The sequence below is a fragment of the Sphaeramia orbicularis genome, chromosome 16 (genome assembly GCF_902148855.1).
Source record: "Sphaeramia orbicularis chromosome 16, fSphaOr1.1, whole genome shotgun sequence".
Taxonomy (NCBI): domain Eukaryota; kingdom Metazoa; phylum Chordata; class Actinopteri; order Kurtiformes; family Apogonidae; genus Sphaeramia; species Sphaeramia orbicularis.
In genome coordinates, this window is record NC_043972.1 from 23694786 (window position 1) to 23721203 (window position 26418).

Below are 26418 nucleotides of genomic sequence, written 5' to 3' on the forward strand. Positions count from 1 at the left end.
CTTATAGTGTCTCAGCCAGCCATTACACCTACTTCTTGGAGCTTTTGAACAGATGAATGTGAATTCCAGATCAAACATGTCCACAAGAAAGCAAACATCAATTCGGAATTGATTAGTTTTTTTTTTTTCTTCTTCTCTGCACTGCACGTCCACACGATAATGTGATTGAATTTCTAAGTATATTTACAGCTCTGAGTCCAAAGAAAGAGTTTAATAGTCCCGCTTGTGATGTGTTGACTACAATGCCGATGCCTGTTTGTGCGTTCTTTTCACAAATTGAACCATTGTTGTGAAATTACCTGTGACATAACATGTTGTGCAGTAAACACGATTAGATGTGGAGAAATGGTAATTCAAAATGAAGTAGAGTGGAGAAACAAATGAGTCAACGTTACCTCGATCATTTGTTGCCAGTTAATATCTTCATTTGGCAAAATGCTCTTAGTGCTGCGTGACGCACTCTTTGGAGGAAAAAGAGCAATTAGAGATTCAAAAAAATGCCTAATGCAAGGTTATTAAAAGATTAGCTTCACCTAGTTTCATCTCAACACAGGCTTTGTTTGTTTCTCTTCAGAACAAAGACCCTTCACAGCAAGTGAGAGGAGGCAGGAAGGGAGTGATTTAATCATGTAAGTGCATTCCTGCAGATGTTCAAGAATGGTTTATGTCTCGATCTCAAGATGTTTTTCGAGAGATTCTTAAGTTATCAACCCATTATAATCACATCACTTTAAGGAAAACTGCCTTATTTACTAAAAGGAGCATCACAAGTCACAAAGACGTCTACTGTATTCATTTATCAGCTCAACTACAAGTGGAGCTAAGATTTGTATGATGAAATTATTTCTTCAAAATTGGCTTTTTGAACTATATTAGCTCCATGTCCTTGTGCTGAGGCTGCTCTCTTGTGGCCCTATCAACATACTGCATCATGTAGAAATGCACCCTTTAGTACAAACACACTCTGATTTTGTAAATGTATATATGACTTTTATTTACATTCAAAAAGAAACTGGTGTGTATAAAAGAGCAAGTTATAAAATCAGAAAGTTATCATATAAAACTGAACTTTATAGGATGGCATTCTGTTATTGATACAGAGAAACCCACCTGCACAAATAGGTCACAACTTCATCACATTAATAATAACAAAACAGCTCAAAAGACCTAGGAACATGTTCTTATTACACAAATAATTAACAACAAATGGGCCTCATAATAAACGATGCTGCCAATTGAAAAATAGAGCACTATGTTTTGTTGGTCTGCCTCTTGCGTGCCTGGATCTTTCTCCTGAACACCTGATCCAGAACCAGGTCTGACTCCTTCACGTCGGTGTTTCCACAGCCCACCACAGGACAACTAGAGGACAGAGAAAGAGTGCATGGGGCCACATGCACCAAACAGCGATCACAGTCAGAACCAAAGACAATACACACGTTCATTTAACAAAAAAAAATAAATAAATAAAGAAAAAATACACCTGGGCAGAGATTTCATCTGTTTCCCTTCTGGACCAGCTACATTTAATTTGATTCCAACATCAAAGCTGTGTAATTTTTAAAAATGTGAATTAAAGCAGACTGCTGGTCCCTTGCCAGCCTGCTGAGTTGTTTACCGCTGCAAAAAAAATGAATCAACTCTCCAACAGTCCTCCAAGGAGTGCCTTACCGACATTTCTTTTTCTGGCCGTGCCTTGTTTTGATCATGCTCCGTATGGCTCTTTCATCATAGTGGTGGTTACACTTCTTATTCTTCACAGGGTTCACCATTTCCTCCTTGAATACCAAAAAATCACAGTGTGTCATATTAGAAAACAAAGCAACTGTGTTTCATTGACATTAACTCTAATATATAACACTGGTAAAGGTTAGCAGGAAGGGATGTGGAATAAGAAAAACAAGATTCAACATGAGACTTTCCACCCATCAGTGGGTTGGAGTCGTACCTGTGTGAGAGGGCAGATGAAGTTGACTTGACTCTGTGATACAGCGATGTCCTCATCCAGCTCCTCCATGTTCTCTGCTGACTGACTGGCTATAAACACAACACATATGCAGTGATATGCATTTAAGTTGCATTTAGAAATGATAAACGGGATTACTGATAACATGATGGGAGAAAATCTGCGAGGCAACAGCAGGAAATTAGAAAATGAATAGTTACGTCCATGGGATTCAGTGCTTTCAACTAGAGATCACTAAATATGTTTTTTCAGGGCTTGTTTTTCTTTTCTTTTTTTTTTCTTTTTATTTATTTGTTTCAAGCAGGCAAACGAAAAACAAATCTTGACTTGATAGAAAAGTAAATTTCCCACTAGTGACAAAAGAAGTTAATCTGTATCTGTTGAAAGGAATGTGTTTGCAGTGAAATTTAAAAAGTTGGTATCAGGACATAGAGTTAATACAAATGAAGTTTTAGTTCAAACATGTGAGATGAACACGTCAGTTTTCAGTGTAGAATAAGCCTGACTATAGTTTATTTATATACATACAGTATTCCTCATAATGTTGTATGTCTGCTCTGTAAACAAATATTGCAAAGTACAGATACATGTATGATTTTCACTTCAAATCTTGACACTAAACAAAAAAGTACTGATAGTGACAGGTACAAATAGAGGTTTAAGGCATTAAGAAATGGGCAAAACAAGATAATATGAGCAGTTAGATGTTAAACTGTGGAAAATAATGTAGAAACAGTGATGGACATATGATGTTTTTGTTATTTTCATTCAGTTAAATGGAGATGGCTGTCAAAATTATGCAAAATAAACACATTTCTCTAAAATAATTGCAATATGGCAATTATGTAATTATTCTGACGGGCCTAACTTCAACATAAAACTTTGCTAATATGCCTTAAAGCACTCATTTTCACCCTCAAGTTAAGGGATTATAAGTCAGTAAATATATAAAAATAAATGTTCTTTCCTTATTTTGTTGTTGATAGCCTATTACTCAAGGCATGTAAACAATCAGATAATGACGTGGGCAGGACACAGTGACTAAACACAGAAGGAGGCAGCTGCATCACAGCCAGATCCAGAGTACCGCATTTTAAAAAGTATGTATCTGATTGAATAAAAATAATGCATCTGAATATCTGATCTAATAATCACTCAACTTCTACTTTAAAAAGCCATCACCCATGCAAAACATTAAAAAAAAAAACTGACAGACTGACTCACTGGAAACAGGCCGTTACCTTCATGCACACATTTTCCTTCACTCACACAGGCAACACACCCACCTACACATACAGCAATCTCATTTTTTTCTGCCCACATATAAAGTTCAAAATATCTTGTTGTTGTCCCAGCACAGCTACAAGTATCGAGTAGCTTAAAGGTCATTCACTGCCCAAGGTGCTGGAAAAAAATCCACATGATGTTTACTAAAACTCCTCAGAGGGTTACATGGTTTCATCTCAGTCTTTGTAAGTGGAATGTAGGGATCTCTCAATAGAAGTGACAATAACGGCTGAATTTCTATAGGTGAAATTACTCAGGTATCCACCCCAAGTTAACAAAGGCCACACATCAAAAGAGGCTCTTTCATACTATCTTCTAGATAAGATTCAGTCAAGTGTAAAAAGCTCTGAAAGTGGCTGTAATTGCTCATAGTGTCGACAGAGAACCTAAAAAGGATGGCGGCATTAGCTGTGTGAGGCCAACCTTTATAATAAGGGGTCTAACAAGGACAACAATTACAAAGCAATAAATAACAGCTACAGGGTAAACATAATTATTCACTGGTAGACAAAGCAAGTTGTATGTTTAAAATTAAGCTAATTATGCTGTAAAAAAAAAAAAAAAAAACATCCTAGAGATTTCTAGCTCTCCTTGGCCAAGACATTTTCCTGTAAGCTATCAACCTCTATTCTAGCTTCTAGCAGTGTATAAATTCATACAAATTCCTCTACTTTCTCTCCAAAGGCCTTACCTTGACTGAGAGAATTCCTGATGCTGTCCTTGAAGGCTATTACTTTCTGATGGTTCTGCAGTTCAGCATCTGAAAGTCCAGCCATTCTGTCTGTGAACTGCTCCTTCACTCTGGCAGACAGGGTGAACATGGCCTCTGGCTGCTGCGAAGTAACCTACAGAAATTGCAGCATGAGAAGCTATTTCCTTGACCTTAATAATTTTAGGCTGGAGAGTGTTTCCCATGATGGTAAAAAAAACTCCACAGTGTGATATTAAGTTGTTCCTTTTCAGAAAATGTGGGTGTATACAGAATATTCAGTGGTTCTGTGATCTCTGAAGAACTTTTCTGAAAGCCGTTCATCTTTATGTAAACCTGGTTGTCCACCTCAAGGGGAAAATGTGCCTTCTGCTGATGAGATTAGACCATGCCAGGTTGCTCTCACCTCTGCTGTGACTTGTTGCACTATGTCAACAAAGCAGTTAATCTCCCTGTCCAGCTTGGCACACTCAAGGATCATGGCCTCCATCTCTTTGATGCCAGGATTTCCCTCTCCATCTGTAACATAACAGCAGTTCCACCAGTAAACTCAAGAGTTTTTGTAAAAATAAGCAAAATAAGAAATTTATGTTACAGTCTGCTTAACTTTATCAGTGTTTTCCGTGGTTTCTAGACACCTCAGGTGCTGTGTGGGTTCCTACATTTTCCCAGTGTGTAGAAGGTACAGGTGCACAGGTGTGAAAAATTAGCATTTTTTTCTATAAAATCCCACAATTTAAATCAATTTGGATAATTACCATATGTTTCCAAATTAGAAAAAGCTGGAGCAGATGCAAAACACACTTCTAAAAAAAATTAAAACACAACTTTTTAAACAAGTCCATTGGGTACAATGACTATCTTGGCTCACATTGCTGTGTAAAAGTCTATGGCTTGTGGTTTTTGCAGGACTATAAGTAGCATACATATGCATTTCTCCATCTCTTCTTTTCAGACACAACAAGGAAATACAAGAAGTGCACAGTATTAAAAGCACTCAAAAATCCAAACTAAATTATCTGTAGAGGTTTAAGTCTGCATTTAGTGTGATCTGTTCTGTTCCCATGAGAAAAAGTAGTCTAGGTCAGAGTATAAAAAAAACACTGTATTTGAACACAAGAGTATAAGATGTCATGTGCAATGGACCATCACACTAAATATTTGACACTTTGGTTTGTAGAAGCTGTTTTTTTTCCTGAAACTTTTGTTTAAATGTTGTACATATTCTATATATATTCTTGTTCTGTCTTAATAAAGAAAGGGAGTATCTTTGAGTATGTGTGGTCATTGGAACCTTTCTATAACACCATACCTAACGGCTGCCTTTTGCATAGTTCTGAGGATGCTATCCAGAGTAGTTTGGGTATTGTGCCTAACAAAGCTAATGGTACAGCAAACCCGGTTCATAGTGCAAAATATATTGGTAATATTTATAGGTAAAACAAGTTTCAGAATATTAACTTAATGACCACATAAGTACAGTACTGACACTGAATCAAACTGATTTTATGTAAAACCTTTGTGAAGATCATACTAACCATTGGTATGTAACCACATAAAGAATAGAGACCTCTGTCAGCAATGGCCAAGGCATAAAAATGAAGTCGTTTGTAGTTCTGTGTGGTTTATGGTTTAATAATGTTGTATTTCAAGAGTGGACCCTGTTATGGTTAACTGAAGAGGCAGAATATACTGTCAGAAGGCTGTTAGTGCTTATATTGAACATCTGGAAATGGTCAAGTGAGCTTATACTACAGAAATTAGGTAGAGATTCCTAAAGATTCCAGATTCCTAAATCAATGAGAAACTCTGGCATAATAAAAAAAAAAAAAAAGAAAAAAAAGTCAAGCAATGAACCAAGAGAGGCTGGAGAATTTAAGAATGAAGACTCATGTATTTACCCTGAGCCTCCACCAGATCCATGGCTACATCTGTCACAATGTCCATTCCCGTCCCGATGTCTGCCTGACAGTCCTTCAGGTTGGACAGAGTCCCGTTAACGGCACTAAAAGACATTTCGATACTCCCAACCTTATACGTTTATCAACAGTCCGTGGTACTAACTCACACAGTACAGTGGCTACATTAGTAGGCTAACTACATTGCTAGCTTAACTCTTGTCAGGTCAACCAGCTTCTCCTGGGTAGATAGCGAAGTACCGTGAACTGTTAACCGGAATGCCGCTCCATAAAAATGATACAACAATGTTCTCTCTGTGAAAGTATCTTTACTAGACGCTATTATTACGATAGCAGTTAAAAATCCACGAAATAAAACACCAACTGCCCGCGCTTGAAGACTACAACGGCCACTTGACATCACTTCCGGGTCAATACTTTCAAAGTAAAAGCCTAATGCAAAAAGCAGTCCACAGACAAGCAAAACATTTTATAAACAATCATATTTAATAATGAATTACAATGGACAATGTTGGCAAGTTAAGTCATAGGAAATTTAGATTTTTTTATGTACAATCAAAAAAAAAGCTAAATTAGTGCATTAAGACATTAATGGTCTAAACAGTGAAATGTAAGTAAACAATGGCAGCAAAAGTCTGAGATTTAGATGTAATGTTCCATCCAGGTCTTCACAGTATTGTCCTAAACTCATCAAAAATGAAGCTGGGTACATGGGCTTCGGCCACCTGAAAGACAGTATAGAGAAGAGAGAAAAGTACATATTATACTGGTTTACATTTATTAGTAATTATCTTCCTCAGAGATTAAATGTGTTAAATCTTACATACATAAATAAGATGAATTGGAAAAAAAATGACAAATGTTAATTACCTGATGTTTTCAGTTTATATGAAAAATTATTATTAAACATAGATATTTGTTTCTGTACATTTGTACAATAGATTTATAAATCTTCCACTAGAAAGAACCTGTAAAGTAAATGTATTGTAATCTGTTTCGAAGTAGATCTCGTACCTGTGAGACAAACACTCCTTTTGATTAATACCCATTCTCTCATTAAGTTTCAGAATTTCACATTTTGACCCAAGACTTTATATTGGAAACTACAGCCAACTAGTATTTTTGACTTAATTTTTCTTTATTAGAGACTCAAACTGGGTAAAGTTTGACTGCTTTTATTCTGGAGGCATTTTACTTTTAGACCAGGGTTATTAATGCTCACTAAATGAAATACAACTGACCTAAAAATAAAGTGTATAGTTATGCTTTATCCAGGGCGCTACAGCATACTCTTAGATTTAAAGTCCAGTTATTTAACAATTTATGTCCTATTGTTACTCTTTACTCTGAGATCCATGATGAGAGTTATGTTACCTTGCGTGACAGTTTTGTGTACTTCACATAGTCTTCCAGGAACATCAGAGCTCCCACCACATCTGAGGGCATGTCAGGGATCTTCTGACTACAGTGGGGGAAAAAAAATTCTTGAGTGCAGCCATAACACAATACATTCTAGAATAACATTTAGATCAAATTAAAAATAAAATACAACTAAATTAACCAGTGAATGATTTGTTACCTTGTGCACTGTTCCATGATGGAGCGGATGAACTGACCAATAAGAGCCAAGAACTGATGTGTGTATCTGGAGTGAAACTGCTTGAGCAGAGTGAGCAGACCGAGCACAAGGGGAGGCCAGTCCACTGGGTCGGTGGATTTTCTGCAGGTCATTCCTGGGAAAATACAACATATCGACTATGTCAACACGTGGATAAAATCCCACAAAGAATCAACTTAACTTGTCCACTTAGTGACTTCCTACATTTCTGGAGTAACTAGAATCATCAGAATCAAATACTGTTTTAACCTCCTGAGACCCAGTAAGTCAACATTTTCGCCATTACACTTTAAATAACTGCCTTAATTGGAAACAGCATGATGCTACAGTTTCTTCTAATACATTTTTAATTTTTTTTATATCATGTCCTTTTCAGTGGACTTTTTTTATGTTAAGCTGTGAAACTCTTGTCCACTACAGATGACAAATATGCATTGCTGGGTCTCAGGAGGTTAATACAATAAAAACATACCTTGGTTTTTGCTGTACTGAAGTTTAGGCAGCTGAGTGATGATAAATAGGAAATTTATGATGGGGAAGTAAGGGAGGCGCTTTGTGGTGATATAGATCTGTGAAAAGCATGAACACACAAAAAAAAAAGATCAGAACATCTTGTAATATAATATTAAAATACATACAACAGACACAAATCCTGAATGTCATGAACACAAGGACACAAACTTTAGTTCATGGCGGTTCTGTCAATGTCTACATTTTGCTTCCACTTGAAATGTGCAGTTTGAACATGAATCAGTCACAGCAGCTGAAGCAATATCCCCAATTTTCAAACCTTGTTCAGTGGGTTGTGAATGCCAGCTGCCTCCAGGTAGGCTGCGATCTCATACAGGAGAGTGTTGTCTTCTTTAGGGTAGGGCAGAGAGGGATCCTGGTAGTGAGCCTCGATGTCTGCCAGAAGAGACCTGGTGAGGCCGCAAAGACAAAGTGACAAAGTTTTACAACTGCAGTAACAGTAAGTTGTCCAATGGAAGTGAATCACAAGATTATTTTCACCTTTTCAATACTAAAGTAAAGCAACACACGCCTAAGCAAACAAGTGCATTATCCAGTATTAGATGTACATAGTTAGTAGTGGTTTTGTTTGCACTCTGTGCTCAGACTGACTTGTTGAGGTTTTCCAGGGCAGCAGCCAGGTGTTTGGAGTCAAACTTGCAGGAGTAGTTAAGCTCATTAGCAATCTGCTGTCTGAGAATCTGCATCTGACCAACCTACAACAAACACAGCCTTAGTGAAATACCAGTGAGAAGAGGCATAAAATGTATTGAAATTAAAAGTTGTAATGTCAGGTTACAGAACTAGGGTGTGAAGGGGTTAGCGTTCCCAAAATTACAGTTTAGAGCCATGATTATATGATCACAATTTACATGATTACACGATGATTACAGCGCCACTGTTTGGCTCACAAGCCTTGTGCTTCTTGGATAAATATCTGCATTTCATTTCAGTCCAAGTTTCATGTTTCATCTACATCACTCCAGCTCAGAGACATTTAAATAAATGACTGCTACTAATTGTTGTGTACAGATGAATGTCAGAAATGATGCTGGCCCATTACCTTCATGATAGCCTCCAGATAAGGGCCCCAGATCTTCTGGGTTTTGGCTACAGCACTGGCATACACTTTGCTGGCATTGCCTGTAGCATATATTAAAAAAATGAATTTTAATTACAAAAAACATAGTTTATAGGTTTTCCTAAATGAATACCCACCGACAATGCCCTGGACAGGATTGACAGCAGCCAGCATGGCTTTAAAGACATCCACCACAGCTTTGTCCTTCAGGATGGTTTTCTGAATCATCATCAGGAAGTTCTGATGGCAGAAGAGTTATTAACTGCACAGATATTTTGGTACACAAAGAATGTGCAATGATAATACTGCGACAGTGCTTATAGACCTAATATTAACTATTTCACTGCATTTTTGTAAAAACAAAGTTCCAATCCAACCAGAGACCTATCAGTCTTGTGGGCTAACTACCTGCAGCTCCTTTACGATCATGAAGCAGAGCAGGCGGTCCAGTCCATTGAGGCCAAAGGTGCCCAGAGTGCTCTGGATCTCAGAGAACAGCCTGTTATTGGTCACCTCCTGATGGCTCTTCAGTTCATACCAGGTGTTCATCTGGTCGATGTAGCATGTCACCCTGTAGATGTTCAGAAGCACAGATGTTTGTCTGGGACTTGTTATCTAAACTTTTCTTAATATCCAAGCTCTCAGGCGGAAAAAATGAGTTTTCAAGTAACTAATGCATTCCTCTATTGCATAGTCACCATTAAATATGATGAGACATACCTGGGATCAGTGATTCGTAGGATTTCTCTACAGAGACGACCAATGAAGGTTGCAGACTCATCCACAGAGGGAAACTTAGGTATGGGGATGTGAGTTGACTGATACACACTCTGCCAGTCTTGAATCTGATTAGAAGCAAAGAAAGAACCAATCTATCAACATCTGTTATTAACTGAACAACCAGAGCATGTCCTGTGGATTAAAGTGGAATGAAATTTGCACTACACTGAGATGTGACTTGTGAGAGCAAAGAGAGTCATTCTGTGCGATGCCTGACCTTGGTCCTGAGGAAGCTGTTGCATTCCTGTTCCACGTTGTAATTGATGATGCGGGATACTTCCTCCTGCCAAATTTTCAGACCATAGATGCTGACGTAGTCCTGGATGTATTCAAAGGATCTGTAGAATCCATCCATAGTGGCTGCCATTTCCTTTAACTTGGGCATCAACTCACTGGGCTGCAAGAGTGAAAGAATACAATGATGTGATCCTCTGAAGGAAACAAGACAGACTCCAGTTCATTCATTCGATATCTAACCTTTGCTTTGGGGTTGAAGATCAATCCTTTGTGCAGAGCATAAGCCACTCGCTTCACCAGCTCCTTCCTGATGCCATCCTCCAGAAGCTGCTTAGGATCCACCTGAAACGACCAAGTGTGTTAAATCCTCGGCATAGATGAATGCACAGGAATAATGAGGCTGATGCCAACATAACATTCTCAAGCAGTTAAGGATAAAACCATTGTTGAAACACATTTACCTTAATGATCCCAACTAGAGTGGTCTTCATCATCAGGATTCCCTCAGTGAAAATGGAGATGTCATGGGTGAGTTTTGCCACCTGAATAAACATAAAGCAGCAATATATTATTAATTATTATTGCCATAAAGGTTACACTTAGCATAAATCCAGGACTCAAAAAAATACAACCACAGCTCTGCCCCCAGGAATATATATTAGCGTGTCTCAAATTATTTCATCAATTTCCAAAACTTCCAGTTGATAAAAGACACACTGAACGTGGTATAAACTGCCTATCAAAAAAAAAAAAAAAAAAAAAAAAAAAACTCACTAAGCAAAAAGATCTTCCACTGGATAATTACTGCTGGAAACAAGCTATTTAACCCTAACGAATACAGTGAGTAGCATCTTGTGTCTTAAACAAGCATCAGTTTGATATGGAGCACACAGATTAGATGATGCCAGGATTCATCAGGCTCATCTGGTTTGTGAATGAGTGGTTCAGGGATCATGAGACATCATTTCAACAAACAGAGTTCACACCTGAACCCCATGGAGGGTCTTTGGGATGTGATGGAGAAGGCTTTATGCGGCAGTCTGACTCTCCAACATCAATACAAGATGTTGGCAGAAAATCAAGCAAGTCTTCAAGGAAATAAATGTGCTATTTTTTGCAGAATTGCATTTCATAGAGAATGCAACTGCAATCAAATCAAAGGTGATCCAGTGTGTGGGACTTTTTTATTGCAAGGTAGTGTATATAAGTTTTTAATCCTCTGAGAATATGGTAAAATAAAAAAAAGCCAAAATTAAACATATTCTTTGCAATTTTCTGAAATGTAATATCATCAAAGTAAAGAAATTGGTCTAACTGAAGTAACAGAAGAAAAATACATCAAAATAAAATGTTCTGGACTGTGAAAAGCTGCACTGTTATATTTCTAAAATATGACCCTGTCACATTGAAAGCAGTGAAATAAATGATAAAAGATGCCTGACAATGCTAAATTTTAAATTTGACGACTAAACATCAACCCTACAAATACAAGTTAATGCCATTCTAATTGGTCTTTGTTGACATTATTTGTTTCTGTATTGTATTTTCTTTTTCAATTTGTATTTCACATCAAAAGCTCTTTCTGAAATCGAAAATATATTCAGAGATGCCAGTGGGTAAGATTGCCTCACACTTGTATACTGTTGATGAGTCTACATCAAAACAGAATTTGCTGCCTTTCTTCTTACAATTCAGCCTTTGATTTTCTAAGAACTGAGGATTTTTTTTTTCCGTCACTTGAATGAGATTCTAAACAACACTGAGAAATTAAATATATCCATAAATTAAAGTGTGACAGTTTCAGCAGTTGCTTTACTTCGTAGCGAGCTCCGAGCTGGGAGTAGTCCTTCAGTTTGTCCTTATCGAGCCGCGTGGGCACCTCCATGATGTCATGAATCTGCAGCTTGATGATCTTGGCCAGAGATGTGAACATGCTCTCAGGGATGATCTGCAGCACCTGGAAGCAACATTGAGACTGAGCATCAGATGCATCTACAATATGTTCTAGGGATCTGAGGCAAAAAAATGTCAAGATTATTCTTCGAAAACAGATGGTAAACAAACACTGTGGATAAACACTCTTGTCTACAAAAAGTAGAGGTAATTTCTCTGACATAAACCTCCATGGCATGTGGCTGAAGACATCAGAAGGTAGGAGCATCTGAAGGTACACATCCACTAAGCAGCTTGTTTTTGGGTAAATGTACCAGATGGTCACAGAAACATTCATCTTTGGAGCAGCTTTTTTAGAAAAGTTACTCAGTAATTATTTACAGCATGCAGAGCTCATTTGTTAAAGTAACAAAAGCACTTTCAGACCAAGTTCATCAAAGAGGAAACATCAAACCGACTGACATCATTTCTAAGAATTCTCAGGAAACGGAAACTACTTCTCTAACCTTTTAAAGATGAAGTGCTCAAAGTTTTTTTTTTAGCATCAATGGCAAAATTTCCATGGTTACCCTCATAAGACATCTGCATCTACTCCTGTGACGCACAGATTTTGTCTAATCACACATATTTTCAGACAGATAGGGAAGTTAAATGTATGACTGACAGGTGTAATTAATGATCACTGATCAGATCATGTCGGCTTTAACCAGGATGCAATTCTACTGCTCTGTGTGTTTCAACACAGAGAAGTGGCTTTACTTTTCTATAGCCACATGAAATACGAGGGCCATTCAATAAGTTCATGGCCTCACCCAGAACAGAACAACACAGACTGATAATTTATATTTTATTTTTCAACATAATCTCCATTTACAGCAATGCACTTGGTCCATCGATGTTCAAGCATCACTATCCCATCACGAAAGAATGTAACATCCTGTATTATAACAACCAGTATTTCTGGGTGAGGCCATGAACTTACTGAACAGCCCTCGTAACATTAAGTTCATCTATATTTATATTTAGTCTTTTGATTTGAAGAGAATAAAACCTCTGCCATGTGTTATTGTCACTTGTGTTTGTGGAATTTTATTTTACTGACATTTTAGATTTTTTCCCAGTGAAAGGTCATTATGTAGAAACATACACGTACCTTCTCAATATGTTTCGCATTCACTTTTTATTATTAACATCTGAGTGTGATGTGAAAATACAGTCTGTGTGTTTGTAGTACAGATAATATTAATAATCCACTTTTTGGATAAATTATAACATATTTTTTGGGGGGGTGAAACTCGGAGTTCAGGTTCAAACAGCACTTTACTGTAAACTCTACCTTTCTGACGTAAGCCACCAATTCCCCAGAGTAGAACTGTGAGACGCTCAGCAGGTCAGCACTGTTGGCTTGGTTGATACGCAGCAACGGAAGATCTAGTGCAGATGCCAACTAGTCCAAAACACAGAAAAAACCCTTAAATTCTTGTGCAAAAATTAACTTTTTCCTGAGACTAAAACATTCTCTCTCAGAGTGTCCCTTCAATTTTTTTAAAAAGATGATTAAGTTACAGTAGTATTAAATATAAGTGTGTGTGTGTGTGTGTGTGTGTGTGTGTGTGTGTGTGTGTGTGTGTGTGTGTGTGCACCTTCAGAAACGTAGCTCTCAGTTTGGTAACCATGGATGGGTTGACTCTGATGCTCTCCTGCATAATGGATGTGAAGCTTCATAACAAAACAAAAAAGAAATATCCTGTTAACAAGGTTCCTACAGGTTTCTGCAAATTCAATTTAAGACTTTTTAAGACCATTTTAAGATTTAGAACAGAATTTAATTCCCATTTCAAAACAAATCTCTTGGCAAAAATCTGTGACTCCTACAATGTAAGAAAATGTATTTATTTACTCCAACACCTCGATTCCAATTTTTCTGAGTTGAATTGATTTCTTGCACAAGGTATAGTGATCTTCAAACAGGTTCCCCTCTACTCGTGTGGTGGAGAATGATCTTTTCTCCAACCAGGCATTATTACATTTGCACTCCCCATGTTTATGTTTGCTTAAAACTGTTGGGCTGAATGTTCTGTGACCATTTCTCACTGGGGGCTGTAAAGATAGTGATAATTGATCCTAATTTCAATATAAATTGCCGGGTTAGAACAGGTGGAACTGAGTCGACTAATGTTACTTTCTTTGCAGCTTGGACATTTAACAGATACATTTAAACACAATACATTGGAAAAGTTTATGGCAACATAACTTAAGGCATACCATATCAAATTTAATACCTTTTAAAGACTATTTTAAGGTATTAAATTCAGATTTGTAAATTCAAGACTTAAGACTTTTCTTAAGACCCTGTGGAACCCCGTTTGAAATAAAAGTAAGAAAACTGCAGCGCTGTAATCTACTTGGTGGTGTGTAATAAAAAAAGCTGAGAGGCCTGTCTTCTACTTGTCACGGCCGACAATATAAGAGACATAACTGTGATAATCTTGTTTCTAATGAGCTGTCTCAAAGAGAACATAAAACCAGTTACACCCAGAGTACAAAAACCTGCAGGCTAGACAGCGATATTAATGTATGACACAAAAACCCCTCATGAATCACTCAGAAAGTCATCTGAATGTCCATAGAGGTTATTGGCAAGTACATACCTATCAATTATCTGCCATGCATAGGACAGATCTCCAACTATCTGCATTGTGATGAGGACTTCCTCTTTGATATTGATGGTGCGGATCATTTGGTGCAGGAATTTTCTGGTATCAGCCAAGAACTGACAGACCTGCAGGTTTGATTCCAGCTGGTGGAACTCCTGGACCTAAACACCAAGAGAAGAACACTTCATCAAGACAAAGGACTGCACAGTGCCCACACTGCATCACAATTGAAAATCTGCTTCTGAAAGAAATTTCCCACTGGCAGAAATTCAATTTCAGCCTCACGAGTCCTAAAAACTATGCAAACAGACTAACCAATTATGCCTACAGATATCAAGGGTAATATTCTACAGCATACTGAATGCAATTTACATTTCATTTGACATTTTCATTGTTAATTTCGCAAAAGACTTTGACAAGATGGATCCCACATCTGACACACAAAGAAGACATTGCTATTGTGTATACTGATGTCTCTGTTCAAATGCATTTCATCTCAACAGGTAATGATGTCTCTTTGTTTTGGCCCAGTTTTCCAAAAATGGATGCACTTCCTTCTCATATGTATGAAGATTACACAATCATACCTCTTCTGGAGCCTCAAAAATATTCACTACATTTGCATAAAATAGATTTTCAATACAAAATATGACAAAACAACAGACATTGTTGTTGACAGCATCCAAATAAAACATATTTTTTTCATTGTCAGTAAATGCATGCAAAACTGCAGACTATATCAACACCACTATTTTTATAACATAGATGAACAGTACTGTCAGTTTAATGTGAAACGTCATTGGCTTTGTCACCTCAACAAGAGCCTGGATGAGCTGGACTGTCTTCCTCCCGGCAGCTGTCGAGTCTTCATAGTTCAAAGACTCTATTTGCTTTGAGATTTCTCTGAACCAGGCCTGTAAGTTCTCTGTGAAGAGGAATATAGGTATATTGTACAGGCAGAGAAGAATGTTATCAAAGTATTTCACAAGTGGTGCTTACATAAGTGAATGTCACTACTAAAGCGAAGGCAGAAATAAGTCTGACTGATGTAAATTTAATCTGCATCTCTCTGGTATCTATCTCATTCTTTTTGTCCCATTTTGTCTGTTTTCATTCCACCTTCAGGTTTCAAGTCTTGTAGACATTTCTGTTCCAAAACTGGCATAATCCATGTCATTCAAAGCATGAGAGAACACCGTGTGGCTGGTCAGCACCACTTCTAAGCTGACTGTGTAATCCTTCGCCTTATCCATCGTAACAACTGTAACTGACCGTTTTTCTCCACCCTGGTGAGCGGTTTGACACCAGAGAAGACTTCGGCCAGCTCAGTCATTCTTTCTGATCCCTCCTTCTTGTAGCTCTCCCATTTGATCTGCTTCTCTGTCAACATCTGCTTAAACATCTGGAAGAGGGACAGCACAGCTGCTGAGTCGATGAGGAAGGATTATTATGAGAAGGATAATGAGAACATTAATTTTGTCTTCTCTCCTAATGATAGATTTCCTAGCCATATGCTGTCACACAACATGCAAACAGACAACACCTAACAAGATCCACAGTTGGCTGGATCACACTGGAATTATTCCAGCTGTGATTTAATGGTGAAAAAAACGAAAAGCCCATCATGTTTGAAAGCAGCCTAACAGCTAATCTCTCCATGTGTGACACACTTATTTGTGAATTCCTTGTTTATCCATGAGTTTAAAGGCCATCATTCATATGTATGAGTATTGATGAGACGCTCACCTCTTTCAGTGTGAACTCAAACTGAGCCGTGTCTAGCAGGAGCTGGAACAGCATCCTCGGGTTGTACTTGGAGTCGTTGATCACTTGGTCTTTTATCTGACGGAGTCGCTTGTTGTTTGGGTCATAGGCTGCGAAACAGAGGATTCTCATTACCATAAGCTCTCTTAATGCAAAGCCACTGAAACATGTGTGGATCTGGAGAGTGATTTACAGAATATCTTTGATAAGGAACCTGTGAAGTCATCTTTACTAACAGCTCAGTCTGACAATGAAGGGTCAGACTTAAATATCTTATTTAGGGTAAAAGCACAAATATAACAACATAAAATACATTACAACAGTCCTAAATGAAAAAAAACAAAGCAGCAAAATGTATTTTAGTAGTATAGAAGTAAAAGTACTGGTTTGATTCCTCTGAGTGATAGATTATTGTAGACCAATAATGAAGTATTAATGCTTTTGCAACATGTTACGAATGTAGCAGCTGGAGAGTTGGAACTACTTCATATCCAGATTTATATACGGGAAGAAATATGTTTTCAGTCTACGAGTTTTTTCTCTACATTTAAGAGGTTTAGAGGGAAAAAAAAACACTATTTGATGGATTTGATGGAGCTGAACTCATAGACATTTGAGCCCATCTACACATTATACATGCTGTTTTTCCAAAGCTTGGATTATGTAAAACTATAATTTAAATGGAACTGGAATAAAAGCTGTTAAATAAATATAGTTGCATAAAAAGTATAATATTTCTCTCTAGAATTTAGTGGAATAAAAGTATAAAATGGCCTTAAAAATACCTCAAAACTGTACTTAAATTTAGTTCTTAAATTTCCACCACAAGTTCATGTATAACACATTACTCTTAGCTTATATCTGAGGATTTTTTGAGGATTTTCCTTTAAGGGGAAATCTCCTGAAACTGTTACCTGACTCTGCAGAGTGCAGCATCAACCAGCGGATCGCAACATTACAGTCCCTAAGACAGTTGAGCAGTTTGGGAATGTTGTCCAGGATAATCTCCTCCCTGAGAAATCCTTCCTTGAGCAGCTGCTGCACCTGAGGCCTCAGGCTGTCCATGCTGGCTGCATACCGAGTGGCCTGCATCAATATGGCAGTCATGTTGTTCAGGGAGATATGCTTAGAAGTACAATGTTTGTTATTAAATTCATTTATTCATTCCAGATCGTGGCTAACCGAACAAGGTTCATTCAGCTGTTCCTTGTCTGCACTATTTCTATAAATGCAGAAATCTTCTTAACACAATGTGCCTTTGTTGTATCCGTGCACTGATTTAAGCCCATAAATCTTTTGAGAAATCTTTAAAACGTCCTTCAGAAGTCACTGAATTGATTAATACCTCTTTGTTTTCAATTTAGATCCTGCACAGTCACGCTTAATGAGATGATTATCAGTACCAACAAACAATGGAGACACGCTGAGGGACTGTCAATTGAAAAACTGAAGACTGTGCCAAATCTTGATACCTGCTCTTTGATGTTCGCAGAATCCAGAGTGTAGTTGAGAGCAGTTTTGGCAGCTTTGTATGGTTCCCAGGCTTCCACCAGATTGACTGTGATCCCCATGTAGATACTGATAACCTGCAGAGGAATGCAAAAAGAAATACAAATAGCCCAAATGAGAAAGAGGCAATAAGATAGAACCTCAGCAAATGTCTTAACAGTGTTACAGAGGAGTTCTTATCTTCTGATGTAGCACTGTTGTTTAATCAGGCTTGGTTGTCAAATACAAAGCATCTATTGAACAATTTTATCCTCAACAAAAGTCTTACCCAGTTGTCGGGGAAGTATTTGTCTACTATCTCCCTCATCTTGGCCTGCTGGGTGTGCAGAATGGAAGGGCTGAAGTAAAGGCACACATACAGCATGGCAGCCTGGTTGGCTAAAGCTGTGCTCCGATGCTCTGGGAGAGGGTAGGCAGACACCTGTTGGACAGACCAAACAATATTTTGTTAGATCTAAAACTCTCTCTATGCTGTCTTTCTCCAGACTGAGTAGTTAAATAAACACTGATGTCTGAACAGTACATTAGAACATCATATGACAAACCTTGATAATAAATAAATAAAAGACATGAGGGAAGAAGTGCAATATGTTAATTGTAGAAGATGATTTGCAAATATGTGGAAAATCTGTCACAGATCCACCAACTAAATACCGTACTTTCCGGGACTATAAGCCGCACCCACCCTGTCGCCAACGTCTCACCATCGATTCATTGATGCCAAACTTAAGTGCAGCAGCTCTATGTCCTTCTTCATCAGCCGGATCAATCATTAGCCCAGAAAACATAAATTAGCCGCATCATTTTAGAGCCATAAGTTTACAGTGTGTGGAAAAAAGTAGCGGCTTATAGACCAGAAAGTACAGTAAGTTTTTTTCATAACAGCAAAGATGAAGAGTAAGTGAAAAGCAAATCAGCATCAAAAATGTTGGAGAGTGTGTGAATCATTTGATGTATTTTTAAAAAAAATAATTATTATAACCTTTATTTAACCAGGAAAAAAGCTCATTGAGATTAAAAATCTCTTTTTCAAGAGTGTCCTGGCCAAGACAGCAGCAACAGAAGTTACACAAAATGGAAAACACATCCATACATCCACACTAATATACATAAACACAATGAAAATCAGTACTAAAAACAAACTTAAAACTGATAAGAACATACATATAAATCATCACCATTATTTTAAAAGGTATTAAAAGCATAACAACAATGTTCCTCAAAAGCATCTCAAAGTCGAATCCAATTCAATCAATTAGAAAAAACATCTACACCCACATTTGTACTTTTCCCCTTATTTCACTCAGATGTCATCAGAAAATAACAGTGCTTTGTAAAGTGTTGCAACGAGCCCTGGCTAATGCAAAATGGGTCTTGCAAAAATTCAGTTCTATCACACTTGGATGAAAAAAAAAAAAAAAAATGGAATAGTCAAACTGTCAACATAAGGGTGAATGAATGACAGCGAACATATTATCCTAGCATGTCTGTTTCACATAACAGCTACTACTGATCCTTAACAACTAAACAATGAAATTAAAAAAGATCATCTGATGGGTGATGACCTACAGCTTCATACCTGATTGTAGATGTCGTCTGAGCGCAGCCTCCCGATGACCATGCTGATAAAGGGTGTACTGATGGGGACCCTCTGAAAGTAGCTCTCTGGGTAGTTGGAGGGCCGTTTGGCTCCAGGCTGACTGGAGTAACCAGTACTGCGCAGAAGCTTACAGATGTCATCCAGGTTGGAGTCAGCAGACGACCGAGCAGCACTTAAGAAAACAGGAAACAACACAGCCAGTCAAAAAGACAAGAACTAATTTGGAGAATTTTATCTTAATAACCAGGAAAAGTGGGGACATAATTTTAGAGTGGTAATATAAATCTGTAAATCATAAGTTTCTATAGGTCGTATACAGATGATTTTGCTATAACTGAATTGTAAGTATCTGTGTGGATTTTCAATGCTAATGAGTTCTCTTTGGTGCACACTGAATAGTTAACCTAACACAAAACACTGAATTCAATATATAAGGTGATGTTCATATATCATAACAGTGTGAACGTGTAACAGTATTGAGCTCATAGCACTCATAAACTGATACTCTAATATCATCTCAAAATATTACAGAAGAATTCAAGATAACACAAGCAAATCTGTACATGAAGGGTTAGAACAGGGGTGTCAAACTCATTTTATTACAGGGGCCACATTCAGCCCAATATGCTCTCAAAAGGGCAAGAGCAATAAAATAATAAGATATTAACCTATAAATAATGTTAATTCCAAACTTTTTTTCTATGTTTTAGACTGAAAAAAGTATTTTAAAAAATTTAAATTAGTAAAAAAAAAAATGTGAATAGTATGAACCTGAAATTTCTAAAGAAAAATAAGTGCAATTTTAACAATATTTTACAAGTCGGCTTATCATTTACACATGTGCATTACAACTTACAGATCACAGTGGATCTACAAAGGCTCAAAATATTTAGTAACAGGTATAATATTGTTAAAATTGCAATTACTTCTCTGAAGACTACAAATTCATCCCATGAGCCGGATTGGACTCTTTGGTGGGCCAGTTTTAGCCCATGGGCCCTATGTCTGACACCCCTGGTTTCGAGGAATGAGAAAAAAAAATGAAAGAGATCAAATAAACCAAGTACAATATTCATTTTATTTTCACTTATATTCAAAGTGAATGGTGGTATGACTTGAGTGAATGATTCAGTGTTCCTGTGAGCTACTACTGTGACCAAATCAAGCACTGAAGTCAGTCAGAAAATATGGTGTAATATGTATATGTATATGTGTGTGTGTGTGTGTGTGTGTGTGTGTGTGTGTGTGTGTGTGTGTGTGTGAGTCACCTGTATCTATAGTAGGAAACAAGCATCCGCTCTCTAACCTCCCCCTCAATTTTCTGGTCAATAACCAGCAACATGACTCCATACAGATAGAGCGCCTCACACTAGATAAAGGAAGAAACACATGTGATCAATATGTTTCTGATGCTTCTTGGTTATTTCTCATGTGCAGTTTTAATGAATAGGAATGAAAATCCAAGACAATATATGATGACATTAATTCGCTAGAAAAATACATCACATTTGTGCAATGTTTCAAAATATAAAAATAGTAAACTCTGTTACTTACAAGGAGCTGTTTTCCATCCTCATTGAGAAGCACAGTCTCCAGAGTCTGTTGAATATAAACACCCTCATGTAGGTCATCTAAATATCTGGAGAGAGGGGAAATAATGTGAAACATGGATGAGAAAGCATAAATCTTGGTGTAAAATAAAGGAAAAATCAAAAGGAGTCAACAATAGGTCAGGAATGACGTTTGGTGATGTGGATTTAACAGAGGTTTCTAGACATGAACCTGTATTGATGGATGATTCAAAGAGGCTTGTGAACGATGAGTGAACCGAACTCAAATCCTAAGCAACCCAGTCCTTTCTTACCTGTTAAGATCCACTATATATTTGTGGACACTCTCAAAAGCCAGATAGAATCTCGACAGAATCTCAATGTTGTTCTCTCTGAACTCTTCATCCAGGTCTTGAAGCTCAGGTTTGGCTTCCAGCTTTCCCTCGTAGTACTCTGCACCCTGGAGAAAACAGTAACGAAGTTCAACATTTGGTCAACTTTTAATATCGAGAATCAGTTCAAAATCAGAACTACATTAAAGATGATAAAAAAAAAAAAAAACAGGGCATGTATTTTTTAATAAAAAGATAGCAATCCAACCATTTATAATCCCTATTTAATGACCATAACTATTATGTGTTCAAGGCAACAAAATGATAAATAACTTCGTCTTAGCTTTTCTAACTTTGTACAGGCTTTTCCCCCCCTGAAGGAGTTGGACAGTGACCCATCCCTCTTGTTAACAACCCTAAAACTCAAACACAATACCCACTAATGACCCTACCCTCTCTATGACCCTAACACTTAAGTTCATTAGCATATGGACTAACACCCACACAGAACACTCCTCCCACAGGTTTATAAGTCCATGGTCCCCCACCAGCTATCAGAACTGAAACGTCTCTTAGATGAGAGACAAAATGTTTTCAAAAGAGCTAAACCAGTCCAGTTAAACCGAGAAGAACTATCAAGAAGAATGATGACCTAGGCAAGTGAGAACCTACACAGACAACTTTGTCCTAATCTAATCCAAACCTTGAAGTAGCTAAAGTCACAGATAATGTCTCCATATTTCTGTTGGTCACTCTTGTCCTTGAGCCTGAAAACTGCAGGAATGAAGTCAGAAAGCCGCAGGAGCTCTGCGATGATAGCATTCCCTCTGGACACTATCCGAAGGATGGCTTGACCACACAGGTTGTTCTCCGCAAGGAAATCCACCATGTTGGCGGGAGGAAGAGGAGGATGATGATGCACAGAGCTGCCGCTACGTGACCCTTTGATGCTACTTTTAACAGTCTGCTTTTATACACCTGTTGAAACAAAACAGGCAATTCAATTCAATGTTCTGATCCTTTTTAATCCATTTAATCCAACTGATAACAGGCAACCACCCTGCTGCAATGTCCTTGAACAAGAAACTGTCTGCTGGCAGCAGCAGAGCTACATCTCAGCTCTGGAGGGATGAAGGAAGAACTCACACTTTTCCAATGTCAATAATACATCAAAAAGTGTAGAAATATATGGGTATAAATAAAAAAACTTTGCATTTGAAACTTACTTATTTAAGTACAACCACAAAATTAGCATCAAAACATACTCATAGCACCAAAAGTAAACATGAAGAATTACCCACTCTAGAATAATATATATTAGAGCTGCAGAATTAGTTGAAATGTGATTGCAATGTTGTTTTAAGCAATTATTTAATTACAAAAGTTTGTCATTTAAATGTACAGTGTGTATGGTGAAATTTTAGATTTAGTGACATTGAGCAGAGTGTTGTGTAAGAATGAAAATGAAAGTCACCACCTTTTATACTGTTAGATTTTCATATTCATTCAAGTTTCTGAACACATATCAACATAATCACAAATCCGCATTTTCCTTGAAAATCAAGAAAGTATGGTCCATGGTTTTACCAAAAAGTGCAGCTCTGATAATACTGGACTGTAATTATTAATAAGGAATTATTAAGGAGTTCATCTTTAACACTGCAGCTGCTATATACAGTATTATTGCGATGGTGGATTAATAACAGATCATGACACATTAGTTGTTTTTGTTGTTTTACCCTGTTAATGAAGTAGGAAGTATAATATTTGCCTCTGAAATGTCGTAAAGACGAAGTACCTCAAATTTGTACCTGAGGACAGCCCTCAAATGACCCTCTAGCTTTGACTTTGCTTATTTTCATATATTTATGTTTCATCTACTTTACAGATTTACTTTCATCTGTACTGTGCAGGTGTTTGCAAGATCTTTAATGAAAAATGCAATACAACAAGTATTGAGTAACGTTAATTCAGAGCATCAATGTTGCAATATTTCCAAACAGACACACAGGCTACAGTAGTTCATCTGCAAAACAGACAATCGACAGGCTTGTAAATGTAAAAATCTGCTTATTACACAGTCATGCATTCATGTTAGCTCCTTCCGACAGCACAATGCTAACGTTAGCTTGTATCATGCTAAGGACTCCGATTAGCTTAAATGTTGCAGACGAATTTAAGAAGCATGTAAAGATGTAAAGATAACGTGATCTAAGACATCTGGATATGTGCAACAAAATGTTTAGATACACTTTAATCTAAAACGAGAGTTAGAAATGCTTGCCTCTTTAGATGTTCCTTTCCCTGTTTACTTCCTCATGACTAATCACATGACTCCGCCGCCGGGTGCGTTTAATTCAAGTCAACTCGCGGACCGGAGTGCAGTGAGTCCCGCCTCACGTGGTGCATTGCCTAATTTTACCTGCCAGATTAGATCTGAGCTACATGACCAAAAATATTCACAACAAAAGTTTCTTATCACACAGAAAATTTGAAATAGCAATTATAACACCAGCCAGTCACATGATTGTGCTTTTGAAACCTAAAAAGTATTTTTATATTCTTTGGAAGCTTTAGTCACAATTATCTGGCTATTTGTAAAAACTTTTTTTTTAACTGCATTGTTAAAGATTAAGCCAGTACATGTGGTGTGTTGTCACATTTTAGGCTCAACTAACTTTAGAGATTTGTAGCTTTTTCTCACATCAGTTCATCAAATTTTCTATCATGTCAATATCTCACCAAAATATTATCGATAAAGACCCTCCCCTCCCAAAAAAAAAAAACAAAAACTTGTCCATCAAGAACTTTGATTTTCTCCTTTCTTTTCTTGTTGATAATATGATGAAATAGAAAGATCGAAATGAAGTGTGTCAGCTCCACATTTCAGACTATTTTTGCTGTTTACACACAAAGTTATTTTACAATACCCCCCCCCCCCCCCCCCGAAAAAAAAAGGGGGGGGGGGGGGGGCAAGGGGAATTGTTTTTGTTTCAGTTTGTTTGTTTGTTAACACTCTAGCAGCAAAAGTGTTGGTTGAATTCATACCAAATTGGGTTTACAGATTGCCAGTGACCCAGAATAAATCTCCTTACATTTTGGGAACAGTAGGTCAAAGTTCAAATTTTTTATGAATTTTTAAAAATCTTTTTTCATCTCCCATTTACTTATAATGGGTGAAATTTCAAATGTCTATAAAAAACATAAATTTTGCTGCAATTTTCTTCAAACTAGATACATATATATATATAGTGGCAATTGATATGTTGACATCAGCACATGCATATACATGATGACATCAGCTGGATCGATGCCAGAATAAGCTACAATACGTGCAAGGGGCGGGGTTTGTTGTGCCTGGCACCACTTGTTTATTTTATTTAGTAGTATTTGAGTATTTTCTTTCACCATATGAAATCAGTGCAGCAGCCTACAAATGGCTTTTTAGACAAACATCACATCAATAACACAATCTGTCCATGTCAATCCCAGATATTTATCAGCCTAAACATGTGATAAAGTCTGTGCCACAGAGAAAACAAATGTGTCAGTCAAGTTAAAGTGGGACACCAGTGGGACTACCTTCACAGTGCATCCAATTCATTCCCAACTATCTATTTTGTGTTGGTCTGTAGATGGCGACAGAGATCCACAACACCTTCCATTTATGTGTGTCTGAGCTGCTGCTGCTGCTCCACCACACGTCTGGGAGTGCAGATTTCTGGCTCCATAGGGATGCAATGATTTGCAAGGATATTCAACGAGAATAAACCTGAACTGAAACCAAGCTACTGTGGAGAACCTCAGCGATAAATCCACATGAAAGAAAAGTAACATCCTCTGGCATTCAGCTTCCTCCTAAAATGTATTTTCTTTAGCGGGCCTTAAGGGACTCTGCTGTCACTTTAAAAGCAAATCACCCATCAGCATCATCACTACAATACAAATCAATTGCACAGGAGAGAAAATAAACTTAGCTAGTAAATTCTGCAGTCCATATATTCTACTACGACAGAGGGAAAAAAAACTACATGTCAGACAACCTGCGAGACTAGTGAGTGTGGTCAACATGGATGAATAACCATAAGGCCTCATGTTTCCTTCAAATTCTGATTGAACTGGACTTTTATTGCCAATAAGTCTTGAACGTTGGCCTTTAATCAGTGAGAGCCAGAGGTTAATAACACTCCGACAGTGAGAGCTGTTTGTTTGACCTGTCACCTCCCTGTAAAAGACAGATGCTTCAGGTCGACCCTGTCCAGGCAGTTCAGCTTAATGAAGACATAATAATAAAGTTTCTTTCATGGTCATTCAGTCTAAATTAATCAGACAATGCTGTACCACTGAACTCCTTAGTAATAAAAAGTTTGATGCATCACATGTTTTAATTTTGTGTCTTAACCTTTTAACCCCTGAGACATTATTGCAGGTAAATGTGCTGCTGTGAATTTGTGTCTGTTTCAGTGTTCCTTTTCTTTAGTGGTTTTGCTTTACTGTGTGTTTTAGGGTCAAAACAGGGTGGAAAAACAAAAAAAGACAATGAGAGGAATTAAAGTTTTAAAGGTGTTTACTAAATAAAGTACTCAGAATGTACATTAATAAGAATCCAGCTGCTTTTTGGCACCTGGTTTGGCTCTCCAAAAGGCAGTGACATGGTCAAAACTCAGTAAAAATACATTAAAAATAAATAAATAAATTGATAAGCGAAAATCACCACAACATTGCAAAAAGTAAAAACAAAAAAAAAATGATAAGGAAAACAGTGAAATTAAAAAAAAAAAAAAAAAGCACAAACCGTCTATTTTTATTGCGAATTGGTCTCATTCACTGCTCTAAGTTATACCCCCCATTCCACATGTGGCAGGGGGTCATCTGAGCATGCTCAGATGCCTATGGAAAGATCAAGGTCTATTCTATCAGCATGTTTTGAAATTTTTCCTATTGAGCAAACAGTTGAATTTTTACAAACATGTAAAAGAAACCATAGATAGGTAGGTAGGTAGGTA

The 26418-nt window shown here is 37.4% G+C and overlaps 2 protein-coding genes across 2 annotated transcripts; both read right to left on the bottom strand.

The window, feature by feature from the left end:
- Nucleotides 1–979: 979 nt before the first annotated feature.
- On the bottom strand, nucleotides 980–6287 carry nsmce2 (NSE2 SUMO ligase component of SMC5/6 complex). Its single transcript, XM_030158849.1, has 6 exons — nucleotides 5864–6287; nucleotides 4369–4481; nucleotides 3945–4098; nucleotides 1949–2037; nucleotides 1672–1778; nucleotides 980–1362 (listed from the first exon to the last, which is right to left on the bottom strand). The coding sequence occupies exons 1-6, from the start codon at nucleotides 5976–5978 to the stop codon at nucleotides 1251–1253; spliced, it is 690 nt and encodes a 229-aa protein (XP_030014709.1). The 5' UTR covers nucleotides 5979–6287; the 3' UTR covers nucleotides 980–1250.
- A 57-nt stretch (nucleotides 6288–6344) lies between these two features.
- On the bottom strand, nucleotides 6345–23764 carry washc5 (WASH complex subunit 5). The gene is made up of 29 exons (XM_030158845.1): nucleotides 23697–23764; nucleotides 22116–22390; nucleotides 21395–21540; nucleotides 21085–21169; nucleotides 20799–20899; nucleotides 19510–19702; nucleotides 18199–18351; nucleotides 17894–18007; nucleotides 17336–17507; nucleotides 16404–16531; nucleotides 15930–16059; nucleotides 15470–15582; nucleotides 14652–14818; nucleotides 13644–13719; nucleotides 13337–13447; nucleotides 11924–12064; nucleotides 10569–10649; nucleotides 10348–10449; nucleotides 10088–10267; nucleotides 9811–9935; nucleotides 9499–9661; nucleotides 9228–9330; nucleotides 9073–9152; nucleotides 8622–8725; nucleotides 8290–8419; nucleotides 7972–8068; nucleotides 7461–7614; nucleotides 7256–7343; nucleotides 6345–6606 (listed from the first exon to the last, which is right to left on the bottom strand). Exons 2-29 carry the CDS (start codon nucleotides 22299–22301, stop codon nucleotides 6550–6552), a joined length of 3480 nt encoding a protein of 1159 aa, XP_030014705.1. The 5' UTR covers nucleotides 22302–22390; nucleotides 23697–23764; the 3' UTR covers nucleotides 6345–6549.
- Between the last annotated feature and the right edge of the window lie 2654 nt (nucleotides 23765–26418).